General features: G+C 39.2%; 2 protein-coding genes across 2 annotated transcripts; both read left to right on the plus strand.

Annotated features, from left to right (window-relative positions):
- Positions 1 to 13,019: 13,019 nt before the first annotated feature.
- LOC145126071 (PPDK regulatory protein) lies at positions 13,020 to 14,732 on the plus strand. Its single transcript, XM_079061476.1, has 3 exons — positions 13,020 to 13,534; positions 13,671 to 14,310; positions 14,412 to 14,732. The coding sequence occupies exons 1-3, from the start codon at positions 13,058 to 13,060 to the stop codon at positions 14,513 to 14,515; spliced, it is 1,221 nt and encodes a 406-aa protein (XP_078917602.1). The 5' UTR covers positions 13,020 to 13,057; the 3' UTR covers positions 14,516 to 14,732.
- A 1,246-nt stretch (positions 14,733 to 15,978) lies between these two features.
- On the plus strand, positions 15,979 to 17,070 carry LOC145125898 (NDR1/HIN1-like protein 12). The gene has a single exon (XM_079061307.1). It carries the CDS (start codon positions 16,004 to 16,006, stop codon positions 16,820 to 16,822), a length of 819 nt encoding a protein of 272 aa, XP_078917433.1. The 5' UTR covers positions 15,979 to 16,003; the 3' UTR covers positions 16,823 to 17,070.
- Positions 17,071 to 18,634: the final 1,564 nt, after the last annotated feature.

Genomic DNA, 18,634 nt, shown 5'->3' on the forward strand with positions numbered 1-18,634 from the left:
GTAAGCCAACACTTAGTGAGTTCCCCCAAAGTACCAACACATAACCAAATAACATATAAAATAACAACATGTAATGGGTCTACAGCTAAAAGACTGGATTACCCCTGAGCCCACGACATAAGTCTGGCTTGCCCTCAAGCCCACAACTTATGTCTGGCTTACTCCCTGACCAGCTCAGTCATCATACTGAAATACCATCAAGCCCTCAGTACGAGTCTGGCATGTCGTCCGGTCCTCAGCTCGTATCTGGAATGCTCATGAGTCCTCAGTATGATTCTGGCATGCCCTATACGTCCCTCAGCTCATATCTGGAATACTATAGGGTTTGTTGGCTATAGCACAGAGCAGTACAACCACAACCCAACCCAATATGTCAACATATAACATATAATAAACATATAATCAGATAGTCATACAGAACGAATTCCATGTAGTCCTACAGATATACCAGACTAGCATATCAATAACTAGCATCAACATGCATATCTATTCCATACTCAACATCTTAGTGAATATCAGGTTATCAAACCAATGGGCCGACCTTGGTGCCTTCGACCCACAATTACAGTGATGAAAAACTCACCTCGCAAACTGAACAAAAGCTGATGAGGTCTCGACTCCGAATCTCAGCTCTACCCGCCTCCTATTCCAACAAAATGACCAATCTCAATCAAAATCCCAAAACACCATTGAGGTCAAACTTGGTCAAAGTCAAAGTCAAACTGATCAAACCAACTAAGTCAACTGAGTCAACTCAGCCGAATCGACTCAGAGCGAGTACATGGCGTACACCGAAGGTACATTGGGCGTACTCGCGTCCTCGCATGTTGACCACCATCTTGGTAGTTAACCTAAGGGCGTACTCCAAGTACGCATGGCGTACTCCCAAAAACCCAAAACTTCCCTTAAGAGCTTAATGGCTAAAGCTCTTACGTCCATATTGCAGATCCATGACTAAAATACTCTTAGGAGTCATAAAGTCTCCGACTTTATGAGTTAGCATGTCCAATAAGTTCTTAACTTAAGGTCTTAATCCATTAAGACCCTTCTACATGATGCATGGGGCAAAACTAACCATTTGGAACCCTTTTTTATGACTCAAGACCCTTCCAAAGGTCTGAAAGGACGACTTAATGGGTCAAGAACATGCTTTGTTCAAGAATCATCATTTTGGGACCAAAAAGAAGTTTTAGAGAGCAAAAACCTAGATCTACATGATGGAGTGGAAAAGATGCAAGCTTTATACCTTTTTAAGGTTGCAAACAAGCTAGAAATCCCAGATCTACAAAGTACTTCACACCACCTTCTTCTTTCTTTAAAACCCACTCCAAACTCTCTTAAAGGCTCACAAAATGGCTTCCTTTTGCTCTAGGGTTGCATGAGGGTCGAAAATCTCTAAAAGAAGCTAGATAAGAATAGGGTTTGAGTCCATAATGTTGCTTAAATATGAACCAAGGGCCTAAAATTAGGGTTTTCATGCTACCCTCGTACGCCCGGCGTGCGAAGTGTACGCCCCACGTACTAAGGCGCACCTTAGTACGCTTAGCGTATACACACGTACGCATGGCGTACTCATCCGACCCAATTTTCACCAAAAGCCACTTTGGGCCCCCTTTTTACCATTTCTCAACTTTATGGACAAAAATACAACATACTAAAATCATAAAGCCCAAGATTAAAAGTACCTTAACATCGGCATGTTACACAAATACAAATGCATTATATCCTTCGTTTCATACATTACATTTCCGAGTTGAAAAACATCTGCTTCATCTGTAATGTGTTGGATAAGGTGTCTAAGTCCATAACTATATCTGGTATGTACTTGAACCGATTTGGCATGGTCCATTTGGGTTGCATGGCATCATGACAATTGGATAGACAAAATGAGAAAAGGAAACTTATGGTTTGTTAATATATTATAAGTTCTAATATATTAATATGAAATCATAATATTTAATTAGTATTGATCAAGAATTAATTTGGAGTTAATTTTGTGATCAAAAGGGACTAATTAAATATATGGGGATTGATTGTGTAAATCATCCATACTTATATAGTGGGCTTATGATCCATGGTTCATTGGATTGGGCTAAAACCCATAGGGTGCTCCATGGATGCTCCATGGAGGTTAAAACCCATGGATCATGGAGGAAATGAAAAGCCATGTCAATTAGGGTTTACATGGTGTAACCCTACATGTGACACATTATAAAAGGAATCCCATATGGAGCAAAATCTACTACTAAGACAAGGACAAGGAGGGCTAGCCGATTTTGAGTGAAAGTGTTATTCTATCAAGTTATTCCAAGAGTTGTGGTGTTGTGTGAAACATTTGAGGCATCACATTTGGGGTGCTAGGCTCACAAGGTCTTAAGGAATCCAAGCTACAAGAAAGGTATGTCATTCTACTAATGTTTATATTACAAGTACCCCATGCCATGCTAGTTAGGATGAGAACCTTGGAAATTTCTTATTTGCATGTATATTAGAGAAAACATAGATCCAAGGTTTCTAGGGTTGCATGTACACCATAGGAGTGTTAGAATGCTCAAAACTCATCAGTGGTATCAGAGCCTAGGCTTGTTTTCTTTATACTTGATGCAAACTGCTTGAAAAAGTCGAAATTCTGTTCACTATTTAGTGGACTCGCCGAGTCCATGGGGGGACTCGACGAGTCCAAGTGTAAATTCATCATACTCGTCGAGTAGGTTCTTGCACTCGGCGAGTAGGAGGCCCTGTGTGTAGATTTTCGAGTTTTGCTGCTGGAAATGGACAAGAATCATTACCCTAAACTGTTTTGGGCTTATAAAACCTATTTTTGGTGTGGTAATGATTATACTAATCCATTTTCAATGGTTATTATCAAAATTTCAAGTTTTATATATGTTTATATGATTCTTGAAATTGTTGATATGAATGTTCATACTTATGAGTTTTAGTAGATCATAGGAATTATTTGCAAATTGTTTGATGATGTAATTCTTGATCTAAATGTTATTAATGGAGTCCATAATTTGTCCTCAAGTTATGGATTACCAAAAGTCATTTCTTTAAAAGAGTCATTAAAGAACTGATAGGTTACATAAAATGAAGAGTCTTCTTTTATAGACCATTAAACTCATAAGTTATGAAGTTGAAAAGTTTTGAAGAGTTTCAAAACTTTCCCTCAAGTTTTGGAACTTGTAAAGTCACTTTAGAAAACTTTATTTTCAACCCCTAGAATTTTAAAAGTTAAAATTCAACCCTTATACTTTATAGTATTATAAGTTAATAATATATATATATATATATATATATATATATATATATATATATATATATATATAAGATCAAGTCAGTCTTACCGTTAGTAGGCCTCATTCACGAAGTCGGTCTATAAGGAGGGTATAAGGTTGTTGCCTATAAAATGGCAGCTTAATGGGTGTCCACTCTCACCCACCGCTTCCTTGACTGGTGGAGGGTCGTTAGCCGAACGGGTAGGACAAAGACTATAATTCTCATTAAAAGTATAATGATAAATATAAAGTAACTAAATGTTTTAGAAATTCCCAATCTTAGTTACTTTAGGAAAATGTGAATTTGGTGCTAACCCATGAAATTACACTTTGCACCTTGCTTAAGTCGTTAGTGGAGCGTGTGTGGTTAACCGACACACTAATTTGGACTTGACAAGGTTGGCAAAGGGTGGCTTAAGGTTTATCATGGATCGGTGGAGCGCGTGTGGTTAACCGGCACATCGATTAGGTGATAAAATTAAGAGTACCAAGTTAATGTGCATGGTTATTCACACCTTGTTTTGTGATCCTCGGCATCCCAATCACAAACTTGAAGGGCACAATCGAGATTTAAACATGCCATTGAATTGTTCAATGAATCTCAAAAGATCTAGGATTTTCATTCCAATTAAAACCTAATACTTCTTAAGTTTTTCGGGGTGGAAATTGGTGAATCGTCATTCACCTACCTTCAAATATTTTATGGCTTGGATTTCGGCATCCCTCTTCTAAGTCATAAAATATTGTGTTGGGTCCTAGCCTTAATATTACATTTGGGTGTCTTATTAAGGACTCTTTATCTAATCTAAACTTGTCTTTCTTCTTTTTCAGATGTCTTCCAACAATGCTTCTGGCTCAAACCCTACCGGCTCCTTCTCTCTCATGAACCTTTGTGGGAGAGTCATCTTTGATGGGACTAATTTCAATGATTGGACTAGGAACATAAGGATGGTCACTCGCTATGAGGACAAAGAATATGTCCTTGACAAGGAGCTAAGGGAGATTGATCAGTCTTCTGCTACTCCACAGGAGATCGCTGACTTTAAGACTCATGAGAGAGATGCCACCAAGGTGGCATGCATCATGATGGCCACAATGATAGCCGAACTCCAAAAGTACTATGAGGACTTTTACCCTTTTGAGATGCACCAGGACCTGATGGAAAGATACAATCAGAGTGCTCGTCAAGAGCGGTATGAAATCATCTCTTCCATGATAACAACCCGAATGAAGGATGGTGAACCCATCATGGGCCACATGCAGAAAATGCAAAGGTTTGTGGACCGTTTGCTGAAGTTAAATGTGAACTTCCCTGAGGAGCTGGCTATTGATATCATATTGCACTTCTTACCTCCTTGTTATGATCAGTTCCACATGACCTATCATATGAACAAGGAGGAGGTCACACTTAGCAAACTTCAAGGGCTTTTGAAGAACGCTGAATCTGGTCTTAAAGGAAAATCGGTTGTTACCACTCCTACTCCTACCATCGCCCCTGTTCTGGCAATCGGGCATGGTAAAGGGAAAAAGAGGAAGACCCCTTCAAAGGGTACCAAAGGAAAGTCTCTTGAAGGCTCCTCATCGAGTGGAACCAAAGGTGGTTCTGCTACTCCCTCTTCCAACCCAAACGATGCTCAATGCTTCTACTGTCAAGAAAAGGGGCACTGGAAGCGATGCTGCCCCAAGTACTTGCAGTATCTTAAGGATGAGAAAGTAAAACCCACCCATGCAGGTATTTACACTATATTGTCTAATAATTCACCACATACTAATTCTTGGGTCCTTGATACAGGGTGTGGAATTCACATTTGTTCTTATTTGCAGGGACTAAAAAGAAGTGAGGATGTGGAGCACGGGAAGATAAACTTGATCATGGGGAATAGGAAAGTTTCACCTGTCACCAAGATTGGAGTTTATTCTTTATTGCTTAGTAGTGGATTAGTATTAGATTTGAATAAATGTTGTTACTCGTTTGAAATGGCGAGAAATATTATTTCTTTTCATGGTTTGTACAAACAAGGATTTACTTTTTCATTTGATAATGAATGTGGTGGTATTGATGCTTTTTATAATAATGTTCTTTATTTTAAAGCGTTACCTTGTAATGATGTATATGAAACTGTGTCGATTTTAGACAACTTAGGAAATAATGTATTGCATATTGATTCTTCCACTAGTTTGGATAAGGCATCCTTGTGGCATTGTCATCTTGGACATGTCAACAAGAAGCGCATAGGCCAACTCCAAAAGGCTGGAGTCTTGGATTCATTTGACTTAAAATTAGATGATAGTTGCGAATCTTGTTTACTTGGAAAAATGACAAAGTCACCCTTCACTGGTACTTGCGCTAGGGGTGAAGGTTTGTTGGACCTCGTACACACAAATGTGTGTGGACCGTTCAGAACCGCCACAAGGGATGTTAACCGCTTCTATGTGACTTTTACTGATGATTACAGTAGGTATGGTTATGTCTACTTAATCAAGCATAAGTCGTAAACCTTTGAGAAATTCAAAGAGTTTAAACAGGAAGTGGAGAATCAGTTGGGCAGGAAGATAAAGATGCTCCGATCCGATCGAGGTGGTGAGTATCTTAGTATCGAGTTCCTTGACTATCTTAAGGAATGTGGAATTGTTTCACAATTGACACCTCCTAGGACACAACAGCTGAATGGTGTGGCTGAGAGGCACAATCGAACCTTGTTGGACATGGTTCGTCCCATGATGAGTCGAGCTTTGTTACCAATCTCATTTTGGGGGTATGCCTTAGAGACTGTCGCCCATGTCCTTAATCTAGTCCCTACCAAGAAGGTTGCCAAAACACCTCACGAGATGTGGACTGGGAAAGTTCCCAATTTAGACCACATCAAGATTTGGGGCTGCGAGGCTTTTGTGAGGCGTGAGACTCACGACAAGCTCGAACCTCGAAGTGAGAGGTGTATTTTCATCGGCTACCCACAGAAATCCTTTGGTTACCTCTTCTACAGACCCAGTGAAAATGTGGTCTTTGTGGCAAGAAGAGGAGTCTTTCGTGAGAGAGAATTCATAAGCCAAGGAAACAGTGGGAGGCAAAGTGACCTTGAAGAAATTCAAGAGTCAAGCGGTGAAGGAACCTCTAACACCAGTAGTCAACCTGAGGAGGAAACTCATGTTGAGCCGATAGATGAGTCTATGCCTCTGAGGCGTTCTACAAGAGTTAGGAATCCACCTGAGCATCACTATGGTTTCCATATTACTGCAGAAGGTGGTGCATTTATCAGTGATAGTACACTGGTAAATTTGGATGAGCCTAACAACTTTAAGGAAGCCATGGCAGGCCCTGAGTCCGCCAAATGGAAAGAGGCTATGGACAGCGAGATTCAGTCCATGTATGACAATCAAGTTTGGAATTTGGTTGACAATGTACCGGGTCACAAGACAGTCGGGTGCAAATGGATCTTCAAGAAGAAGACTGACATGGATGAGAAGGTACACACTTATAAGGCGCGACTGGTTGCGAAGGGCTTTACTCAAACTCCGGGAGTTGACTATGATGAGACCTTCTCACCAGTAGCGAAGATTAAGTCTATTAGGGTTATGCTAGCCATTGTTGCATTTCATGATTATGAAATATGGAAAATCGATGTCAAAACCGCTTTCCTTAATGGAAAGTTGGCTGAGGATGTTTACATGAGTCAACCAGAGGGTTTTGTCGATGCAAAGTACCCTAATAGGGTGTGTAAGCTTGAGAAATCCATCTATGGGCTAAAACAAGCATCTCGCAGATGGAATCTTTGTTTTGATGAGAAAGTCAAAGAGTTTGGCTTTTCGAGGAGCGAAGATGAGTCATGTGTGTATGTTAAGGCTAGTGGGAGTGCAGTTAGCTTTTTGGTATTGTATGTGGATGACATACTACTCATAGGAAATGACATCCCAACCCTGCAGGAGGTTAAGTCCTTGCTTGGGAAGTGTTTCACTATGAAGGACCTTGGAGAAGCTGCCTATATCCTAGGGATAAGGATATTGAGAAACAGGAGTAAGAGACTAATTGGACTTAGTCAAAGTACCTACTTGGATAAGGTGCTGAATAGGTTCAGCATGCAGGATTCCAAGAAAGGGGATTTACCGATCCAGAGTAACGCCAAACTAAGTAAGACTCGGAGCCCGAGTACAGAGGCTGAGATAGCTGAGATAAGTTGAGTACCATATGATTCCGCTGTAGGCTTGATCATGTATTCTATGACATGTACTCGTCCTGATGTGGCTTTTGCTTTGAGCATGGTCAGCAGATATCAGGGGAGCCCTTGTAACATCCCAAGTTCGAAAACAAGAAGTTGGAGGGTGCAAAGTGTAAATTTAGGAAAGGGACTCGACGAGTAGGTCCGTCTACTCGCCGAGTCGGAGTGGGATTCTATCAGGGTTTAAGTGGCCAACTCGCCGAGTCGGAGACTTGGACTCGACGAGTTGGTGCTGTAGGAAGAAAACCCTAATCCCGAGGGTTGCACCCTATTTAAAGGACTTTATGTCCTTCTCCCAGCCTTCTAATCCCCTGAGAGTTCCAGAAACCCTAAATTTCGTGTGAGGCTTCATTATTGAGGAGATTGGAGCTTGGAAGAGGAAACTGGTGAAAAGAGCTTGAGGAATTAAAGGCTAACATCAAGGGGATTGTATGGATCTGGGATCTACATCTGTTTGGGCACATTTTAGAGGTAAAAAGCCATAATCTTATGCTGATTTCCTTTTTGGTTCATCCTTGGTGGTTGATGTGGAGTTCCATAGCTTGTTTGTGAGCTATTTCGAGTTAGAAGCTTAGATCTGAGGTTGCTACTTCAGATCTAGACTTGTGTTGGTCCAGAAAGTTATAAAGCATCAGTCTTTAAGTTGTTGGTGAAGCCCCTTTGTCATAAACCCTAGCCCTAGAGTGTTTTTGGACTTATATCTCCTTGGTTTCACGTAAAGTTTGCAACTTTATGTGAGGGTTAGGCTGTAAAAGAATGGATCTATGGATTGGAGCCTCTGCATGGCTCGACAAGCCTCTGTATGGATTGAGAACTGAAGGGACTCGACGAGTCGTATGAACATGTGCATGGACTCGGCGAGTGGAAGAACAACTCGGCGAGTCTGTTGAAGATTGTCTTGGACTCGGCGAGTCTGTTCTTGGACTCGACGAGTCTGGTCGCAGAACCCCAATCTTTTCTGGTTAAACCTTGAAGCAGTGAGTCGGGAGGTGACTCGGTGAGTTGAGAATGATGGGACTCAGAGATCGTTGGACTCGACGAGTCTTGGGGTGACTCGGCGAGTAGAGTCGTGTTATGGGAGTTTCTGAGTATAGGGACTCGACGAGTCGACGGGTCGACTCGACGAGTAGAGTCAGTCAGGGAGGTTGACTTTGACTGAGGACTTTGACTTTGACCAAGAGTTGACCAGTTTGTCTACCAAGGGTATTTTGGTGATTTTGGTATTTATGGAATTGGTTCTTTGGTAGTGTTCGGTGGTGGAGTTCGTGTCGGTGGTCGGAGCAGCTGATCTTATCCTTTCAGTCGGCAATTTCAGGTGAGTTATCCTCACTATATCGACAGGGTCTACGGCACCAAGGCCGGCCCTTTATCGGATGGAAATCCGGGTATTGTTGTTATGTTATTGCTTTGCTAGATCTGCATCCTCGTATTTAGGATGGTGTTATGTTAGTGACCTGGTTAAGGTCGGTACCCGGTATATAGGGTAATGTTATGCTAGTGACCGGTTAGGTCGGAATCCTGGTTAGGATGTTGATATGCTATGTGATCTGTTAGACTGTTTGTCTGGTTGAGGATTTGTTATGTGATTAATTGTTTTATGTGCACATGGTTGTTTGATGGGGTTGGGTTGAGGCGGGTCCTGCTTTGTGCTGTAGGCCAACATACCCAGGGCGGACCGGATATTCCGAAGGCCCAGCGAGCGGTCCGGATAGGCTGAAGGCCCCAAGAGGGCGGACCAGACGTGCCGAGGCTCGGAGAGTGGACCAGGCCGACTGAAGGCCCGGTGTGGGCGGACTAGTCATACTGTAGACTCAGAGAGTGGACCAGGTGGATTGAAGGCCCGGTGCGGGCGGACCAATCACACTGTAGACTCGATGTACATGGCTAGACTCGGAGGGTGGACCAGGTGGACTGAAGGCCCGGTGCGGGCGGACCAGTCACACAGTAGACCTGATGTGCGTGGTTGTTCTATTTGTGATATGTTATGAGTATGTTTTGTGTGGTTGGTATTTTGGGGGTAACTCACTAAGATTTCGGGCTTACAGTTCCAGTGTATTGTTTCAGGTACTTCAGGAGATCGTGGAAAGGCCAAGGCATGATCGTACCGCTCCTCATGTTTTATGATTTATATGATATGGTTCTGGGGGATACTCTGATAATAAACTATTTTGAAAACGAGATGTATGAAGTTAATGGTTTTTGGATGAATTAAAATGTTTTAATTTGGCTCAAATTGTATGTGTGTTACAACCCTGGCAATGCTCACTGGACTGCAGTAAAGAACATTCTCAAGTACCTGCGGAGGACTAAGGACTGGGTTCTTACCCTCGGTGGGAGTGATGACTTGAGAGTAGTGAGGTACAGCGATGCTAGCTTTCAGACTGATAGGGATAATTTCCGCTCTCAGTCAGGCTGGGTCTTTACCCTAAATGGAGGAGCAATTACTTGGAAAAGTTCCAAGCATGAGACAATAGCTGATTCAACGTGCGAATCAGAGTACATAGCAGCAAGTGAGGCGGATAAGGAGGCGATATGGCTGAAGAACTTCATTGGAGACCTTGGAGTTGTACCAGCTATAAAGGAGCCTATGGAGATTTTCTGTGATAGTGAAAGTGCAGTTACCTTATCCATGGAACCAAGGGATCATGGCAGATCCAGACACATCGACAGAAAATACCACTTCATTAGACATCAAATAGAAGAAGGAATCCTCGTGGCAAAGAGGGTATCATCGGATGAGAACCCAGCAGATCCCCTTACAAAGGGAATATGTAGGTTTAAGCATTTGCAGCATGCGAGGCGCATCGGGTTGAAGGATGATATTAGTTTTACTGATTAGATAGTTATTTCTGAAATTTGTAAAGTGTAATTGACATTTGATGATTAAATAAAAGTTGTTATTTATTTATGAGTAAAGTGTTACTATCTTGTGTCAATCGTTTACTATTGTTTCAATTTTGTATGTTTTGACTTCCAGAATAATTATGTTATGGTATATCATATTATTCGAATCATCCACAGTCAATCATACTTTGGAAGTAGGTATTGAGGCAAGACTGTCATGAACGGGTCTGTAGTTTGTCTGGGACAAAGGGACTACAGTGTTCATGAGTACTCCTGGAATGGGATTCGAGTATTGGACTCAACCCAAACTCACTTGTATCACTTCATGGAATTTATCTCGAGTGATCGTGAGACGGTAATATCATATAAATCTTCAAACCTAGAGATATGAGTTGTTAACCATGAGTTGGTTGTGCATTGATTGTACGAAAACACATCGCTAACTCGATGTTATAAAACATGCTTTTGTCTATGATTCAACAAGTAGTTAGTACAAGCATATGAGTCGAAGTTTATATGTTCCTTCTAGTCCTTGGAGGATTAGATATGATATCTGGTCCCCTCGATGATTTTGTTTTGACTTATGTGTCAGGCCCGGTCAGAACTAAATTGATGTGTTCGATTAAGTTCTATGTCAAACAAATCGGAAATCTGGAAACAAACTGTTGGACAATAAGTACGACATTGTTCCATGTATTTGTCCGGCTGATATCTTTAGAACAGAGGACTATATGATCACTTATCTTAAATGGCAGGTCATCTTAGTTCTGCGAGACTTTGAAAGAGCTACGATTGCTAGTCGGATCCTGAAGCCATACTTGCAACTATAGTTATTAGACTTATCCAAGTGGGAGACTGTTGGATAAGGTGTCTAAGTCCATAACTATATATGGTATGTACTTGACCTGATTTGGCATGGTCCATTTGGGTTGCATGGCATCATGACAATTGGATACACAAAATGAGAAAAAGACATTTATGGTTTGTTAATATATTATAAGTTCTAATATATTAATATGAAATCATATTATTTAATTAGTATTGATCAATAATTAATTTGGAGTTAATTTTGTGATCAAAAGGGACTAATTAAATATATGGGGATTGATTGTGTAAATCATCCATACTTATATAGTGGGCTTATGATCCATGGTTCATTGGATTGGGCTAAAACCCATAGGGTGCTCCATGGATGCTCCATGGAGGTTAAAACTCATGGATCATGGAGGAAATGAAAAGCCATGTCAATTAGGGTTTACATGGTGTAACCCTACATGTGACACACTATAAAATGAACCCCATATGGAGCAAAATCGACTACTAAGACAAGGACAAGGAGGGCTAACCGATTTTGAGTGAAAGTGTTCTTCTCTCAAGTTATTCCAAGAGTTGTGGTGTTGTGTGAAACATTTGAGGCATCACATTTGGGGTGCTAGGCTCACAAGATCTTAAGGAATCCAAGCTACAAGAAAGGTATGTCATTCTACTAGTTTTTATATTACAAGTACCCCATGCCATGCTAGTTAGGATGAGAACCTTGGAAATTTCTTATTTGCATGTATATTAGAGAAAACATAGATCCAAGGTTTCTAGGGTTGCATGTACACCATATGAGTGTTAGAATGCTCAAAACCCATCATAATGTTCATGACATACTCACGATCTGGGTGTTGAAATGACAACGATATATTACTATTGAACGTATGTGCCTTATTTTTAACCAAATCAAACAATATCTGACGGTCAAAAATAGGCGGAAGTAATAAACCTAAGCTGTTATACTTTACTCTAACGTACATGTTAATTCCATTAATTAACTGCCAAAACCCCTCGGTGCATAAAATAACGAAACTTATATTTTTCTGAAAAATAAGACAAATTTTCTCCCATATACTCAAATATTTTTAAATAAGAAAATTGTTTTATATGCCACAAAAAAACGTCATAAATGTTTGTCACCAATTCCACCTACCAATTCTGTGGAGCCCGCAAACCTACAACTACCCATTTCGCTGAGCAATGAACTTTGACTCAGTCGCTCTTTCTGTCATTCCGCAGAGCCCGCAAAGGGAGTTCTGTGTAACTGTTCTTCGGGTATTATCATATGCGGAATTCTTCTTCAGACTTTTATTTTTATTTTTAAGGTTAGTCGATTCCTCGAAGCTTAAGTGAATTTCGTGTAGCCCATGGAGCCCACCTCCGCAAAGAGCGTGTCTATATATAGAAATGGTTGATTTTATGTCTATTTTTAGAATTCAACCACAAAAATTATATATATCCAACAAAATCCCAAAAAGTTTTTCCAATTAAATGGTTTTTTTTTTCTTTCCAAAGAATGTGTATGGCGACGAACATGAATACATTTGAATGGGGAGTGGGTAATCGATTAGAGTTTTATTGTGGGGTGGGTGTGGGGTGTTTTTATTTATTTATTTGATATTAAAAATAATTAAAAGAAAATAAAAAGGTATAAAAATCATTTAGTTAGTATAAAATATAAAAGAAAATATAAAATATAAAATTTATTTAATATAGATCATTATACAAAATTTTGAAACTATAAAAGCCATCTATACAAAAAAAGAAAAAAAAAAGGTTTAGAGAAAAACGTAAAACATGAAACTAGAGGGACCATTTATATCAAGATTTTCATTATAACCGACTACTAAGATCTATAATTGAATAAAACAACAAAAAGAAATTGGAAATAAGAAAAGCAAAATGATATCTTCCTCAACCTTGAGTTTATCTGGTCTCCCCCCACAATCCTCACCGCTGATTGCTGGACCTACACCTGAACCTAAGCAGACGAGCCACCGTCCACCGGAACCTGACCATCGTAAGCTCAATAAAGGTAGCTCTCAGTTAATCCGATGGTCCCGAGCTCGCGCAATCAGATCTGGATTGAAACTAGATCGACCAGTTCAACGACCACTCCTGCAAAACTCAGAGGTTATTGATCCACCGGTGCGGCGTTCTGGTGACGGCGAATCATCTACTAGTCCGAGTTATTCGTCGGACGAGGAAGACGGCTGTGTTGCAGAGATGGAGGAAGCGGCGACCGGTGCGAAACATATATACATGGTTTCAGATGGCACCGGATGGACAGCAGAGCATTCTGTTAACGCGGCGTTAGGTCAGTTCGAACATTGCTTGGTGGATCGTGGTTGTCCGGTTCTCACTCACTTGTTCTCCGGGGTAATTTCATTGAATATCTCCACTTCCATTGATTCTAGTTCATACTTCATTCATTCATAATCACATTTCGTTTTCAAAAAAAACCCAAAAGCTCTTATCACGAATTCAGATTTGATGTTTCACAATTTCGAATCAGATTGAAGACGTAGAACAGCTAATGGAAATAATAAAGCAAGCAGCAAGAGAAGGAGCAATGCTGATTTACACACTCGCCGATGAAAACATGGCTGCTTCAGCTCGACACGCCTGCAAAAGATGGGGCGTTCCATCCACCGACATCCTCAGCCCAATCACAGAAGCAATCGCATTGCATTTAGGCGTCTCCCCTTCCGGGCTGCCCCGTGGTGCTCCGGGCAGGAAATTCCCCCTGACCGAAGATTACTTCAAGAGAATAGACGCAATTGAATTCACTATCAAACAAGATGACGGAGCTTTACCCCAGAACTTACACAAATCAGACATTGTTCTTGCTGGTGTTTCACGAACAGGGAAGACTCCATTGTCGATCTATTTAGCACAAAAAGGATTCAAAGTGGCGAATGTGCCTATTGTGATGGGAGTTTCGTTGCCAAAAGCATTGTTTGAGGTTGACCAGGAGAAAGTGTTTGCGTTGACTATAAATCCTGTTGTTTTGCAAACTATAAGAAGAGCAAGATCGAAGACTTTAGGGTTCGCGGAAGAAATGAGAACAAATTATTCAGAGATGGATCATGTGAGGCAGGAGCTTGATTTTGCATGCAAGATTTTTGCACAGAATCCGACTTGGCCAGTAATTGGTGAGTAATATTACAAATTTACAATATATCTTATCTTTTTTTATTAAATAATTGGGAAAAAGTTCAAAGCTTTAAAATAATTTTGTTAATGGTGATTACAGAAGTGACAGGGAAAGCCATTGAAGAAACTGCAGTTACTGTATTGAGACTTTACCAAGATCGAAAAAACAGGTGCTCGATGCCACGGATCTCTAAACGTTACTAGAAGTGTAAAGGTAAAAATTGTTTTTCCATTGAAGATGATGTTGTCCTTTTTCGTATGGTATTGTGAGAGTTGGCCTCGGTTACACAAGCATAGAGAAATAGAGTATACGTATATATGTAAATAATAGTGATAAAAGTCTATTACTAACAATTTGTATTGTGTAAACAACTATATTATTTTATTTATTTATATAATTAATTCAAGCTCGTTAGTATGATTTTATATCGTAACTTTGAACTTTGATTATGTAATGTTTGGTATAAACGAGACCATAGAATGCTAAGTTATCGAATTAAGACAAGCACATTATGACAAGGTTAAACAAAATAGTAATTTTTTTTTCTTTTTTTAGCAGTTAAGGACACAGTGACACACCATCTATAAACATATACATAAATATATATCTTTGTCTCAAAACTAGACTTAAATCCTTGACTTATCGGCTGAAAGAACATTTCTAACATCTGATATTATCAGACCAAATGTTTTTTGTTGTTGTTTTTTTTTTTTTTTTGTTAGTTGTTGTACAAAGAACGATTTTAACTTACAAACCGGAATTCAATGTAATGTTTTGTAATGATTTGAGATATCAAGATTGAACAATGCTTCTATGCGCTCTCCAAAAACAAACCCATCCACTTTCCTCTTTTTGATTAATAAAGAGATTAACTTATGTTAAATCAATCGCTTTCATTTATCCAACATAGAACTTTAGAAGCATTTCACTTCTCTTGCAAATTGTCATTTTTAGTTCTCTCTATGGGTATTGTTTATGGTCTACAAAATACTAAATTAACGAATAGTTTTATTATTATTATTATCATATATAAACAATGTTTGTGCATATTGGTATGATATGCATTGTTCACAAATCCAAGAAGACGAAACAATATCTAAAAGGCGAAATGGCAGGATATTTAACGATGTTTTTTTTGCTAGAGTCAAAAGATATCTTTCATTTAAGATTAAACAAAAATAATATAGTAATTATTGTTAATCAAAATAATTAATTTTGTTATAGATGGTCCAAATTGATTATTTGGCCTCAAAATAACCAAACATGTAAAATCAAAATCACTTAATTAAAACACTAAAAACTAATCATTTGTTTCTTCAAATGAGAGCAATCATATAATATTAATTCAGAAAACAAACATCAAAACACCTTGTAATTGTTACATTCAACTAGCTAATAGGTACACATTACCTTATACAATACTTGTCATGTACCACAAGAAATACCTATACCTTCTAATGTACAACTAGTCTAGCATGATGTACTTCCTTCAAAAGCAACCTAAAAGGTCACCTAAAGATAACAAGTAACAATACCTTCAATATTCTTTACTTTCTACCACCACAACGCCTCCACTAACCATCCCTTTCATCTTCGGCCACCCTCAAAATAAAAACCCCACCACCACATTACCAACTTTTCACCAATTTTTAAAACTACCCCCCAATCTCTTCCCACTTCCCACCACCACCATGAACACCCCACACCACCAAATCAACATCCATCACACCCCAGATGCCCGCCACAATCCCAGTGATCGTCTACCGGATGACCGTCTACGAGATGGCCGCCATAATCCTGACAGCCGTGTAGATGGCCGCCATAATACTGGCGGACATCTAATGAATGTCCGCCATAATCCTGATGGCCGTATAGACGACGGTCATCAGGTAACAGGGAATCATAATGCCTTTTACAACAAACACCATGTGAAAGAAAGTCTAACCACTCGTGTAACAAAGCTAATATGCGGGATTTTTCTTGGTATTTTGTTCACGGTTGGCCTAGCAACGTTCATTTTATGGCTAAGTTTGCGCCCACATCGTCCCCGGTTCTATATACAAGAATTCTCCATCTCTAATTTAGCTAACCCTAACGGATTTTCAACTGCCCGGATAACATTCAACGTGACTGCCCGAAACCCGAATCTTGATATAGGCATCTACTACGACACAATGAATCTAACAATCTATCATCAAGATCAAACAATCGCGGAATCACCAATACTGTTTCCATTCTATCAATCACCCAGGAATGCACACTTAATCTATGGCACATTGTCGGGACCCACATTGAGGATTGACCGGGTCCGTTGGGGGCAACTTTTTGATGCCCGAAAACGCGGGGTAGTTCCGTTTAGGATTGACGTGGCATCATCGATTCGGTTTAAGGTATCCACGTGGGACAGCAGACATCATAAAATGCATGCCAATTGTGAAATCGGGGTTGGGTCAAATGGGGTGATATTACGAAGCGATGAGAAAAAGAAATGTCCAGTTTATTTTACTTAATGATGTTAGTTTCTCTGTGTGTATGTACTTTGTGCATGAATGATTGTACTTTATGTGATGGATTTGCAACTTCTAAACGAAGCAAGATGTCAAAAAGACAAGTTTACAACTAAGCAAATACAGAGAAGAGTCTTCCAATGTCCAAAGGTTAACTTTCCATCAAAGAGACAACAAGAAAGTGCCCCATAAAGCTAAAAAGAAGATTCATTTCAACAAAAAAGACTATTTCTTAAGAACATAAATTTGAAATCACGAATCAAAGTAAATTATTTATTTATTATATCATCTCGCTTTCATTTTTTTCTCTATTATACATTGTATGTCATTTTTAAGTTTTAATAGATATTAGTTTTACTTTTAATTTCTTTAATTAACATAAAAAATGAATGAGACAAAAAGACAAAATAAGAAAAAAAAAAGAAAGTAGATTTATCATTTTAGAAAGTTTAACCACCATTTTCTAACATTGTTAAGTTGTTTGATGGTTGCAAATTGATTTATATCTTATTCAGTCAAACTCAATCTCTAATCTAAATTTGGACTAGTCAACTTAGGGTCCGTATAGTTGTTATATGAGAAAGTTTACTGACTGGGAAATAAATCACTATGTTTGATTGTATATCTGACTGACTGTGTTGAATGATGAAAAAATGACCATATTACCATGTTCTATACTGTGATGGATGAAGTTGTTGAATAATTATAAAAACATACAAATTGTTATACAAAATCAAAATTACATAATAATCATTTAAAAATTCAAATATAAGTTGTCATACAAAATCAAAATTACACAAAATGTATATTAAATTCAGAATTTCTTATAGTAGAGAGCTTGGTGTGGAGGCGATGATGTTTGATGTTTGATGAAGAGCGCCGATAAGAAAAAATGTATGTTCAAATCAGAATTTCTTATAGTTAAAATCAGAATTTCTTGTAGTAGAGAGCGGAGCTAGTGGCAGCAACGATGCTCCGGCAGGGGGAGGCTGGTTTGCAACGAAGTAGAGAGCTTGGTGTGGAGGCGATGATGTTTGATGAAGAGCGTCGAAGAGAAAAAAGAAAGAGGCAAAGTTTGGGGCACAATTGTCTTTCCGACCCATTCAGCCAGAAAGATATAGTTTTACAGCTTTATGATAAAAACATATCTTACGGGATATATTTATTTTTTATGCAAATAAAACAGTCTTTCTAGCTCATTCAGCCAAAAATATATGTTTGAACATAGAAAAATGTCTATCATAAAAAATTCTCATAACCATGATAAGTTTTCTCAAACTGTAAACAAATAAATGAAAGTCCCATATTGAATGCACATAGTATCTTATGTAAATCATAACAACGCAGTTTCATATGCACACGAAAAGCCACAAAGCATTTATGTTTCTATAAAGTATAGCCTCTTCGAATCCTATAACATCTTTAAACTCAGTTCAATAGCCTTGAAACCATGGTCAGGAGAAAAGCATCAGAATCCCCTTTCGCTATCTACTGTTGGTTCCTTCAAGTTCTGATAGTTTTAAGCATGGTGGCAGTCGTGATCTGGTTAATCACAAAACCACGAAACCCTAAATTCACCATCACCGCCATCCAAATTCCAAAATCCGGCAACCGGAGCCTCACAAAAGTTCAACAAAACGAAACCCTTCGAAACAATTCAGTCGATCTTGACCTCCAGATCACGAATCCCAACAGTGGCATTACAATTTGTTATATTTTGATTGATGTGAAGTTATACAATGGTGGTGTTCTTTGTGGGAGTAAGTCGTTGGGTTCTTTTTGTCAAGGCCAAAGGAAGACTGTGACGGAGGAGGT

This window comes from Lactuca virosa, chromosome 7 (assembly GCF_052849685.1).
Source record: "Lactuca virosa cultivar CGN04683 chromosome 7, Lactuca_virosa_CGN04683_v6, whole genome shotgun sequence".
NCBI classification, from domain to species: Eukaryota; Viridiplantae; Streptophyta; class Magnoliopsida; order Asterales; family Asteraceae; genus Lactuca; species Lactuca virosa.

Bases quoted from the DNA above. Each gene is read 5' to 3' on its own strand.
- LOC145126071 (XM_079061476.1), top strand. From the start codon at position 13,058: ATGATATCTTCCTCAACCTTGAGTTTATCTGGTCTCCCCCCACAATCC. The intron at 13,535-13,670 runs GTAATTTCATTG...ATTTCGAATCAG, and splicing joins TCACTCACTTGTTCTCCGGG to ATTGAAGACGTAGAACAGCT. The intron at 14,311-14,411 runs GTGAGTAATATT...TGGTGATTACAG, and splicing joins TCCGACTTGGCCAGTAATTG to AAGTGACAGGGAAAGCCATT.
- LOC145125898 (XM_079061307.1), top strand. From the start codon at position 16,004: ATGAACACCCCACACCACCAAATCAACATCCATCACACCCCAGATGCC.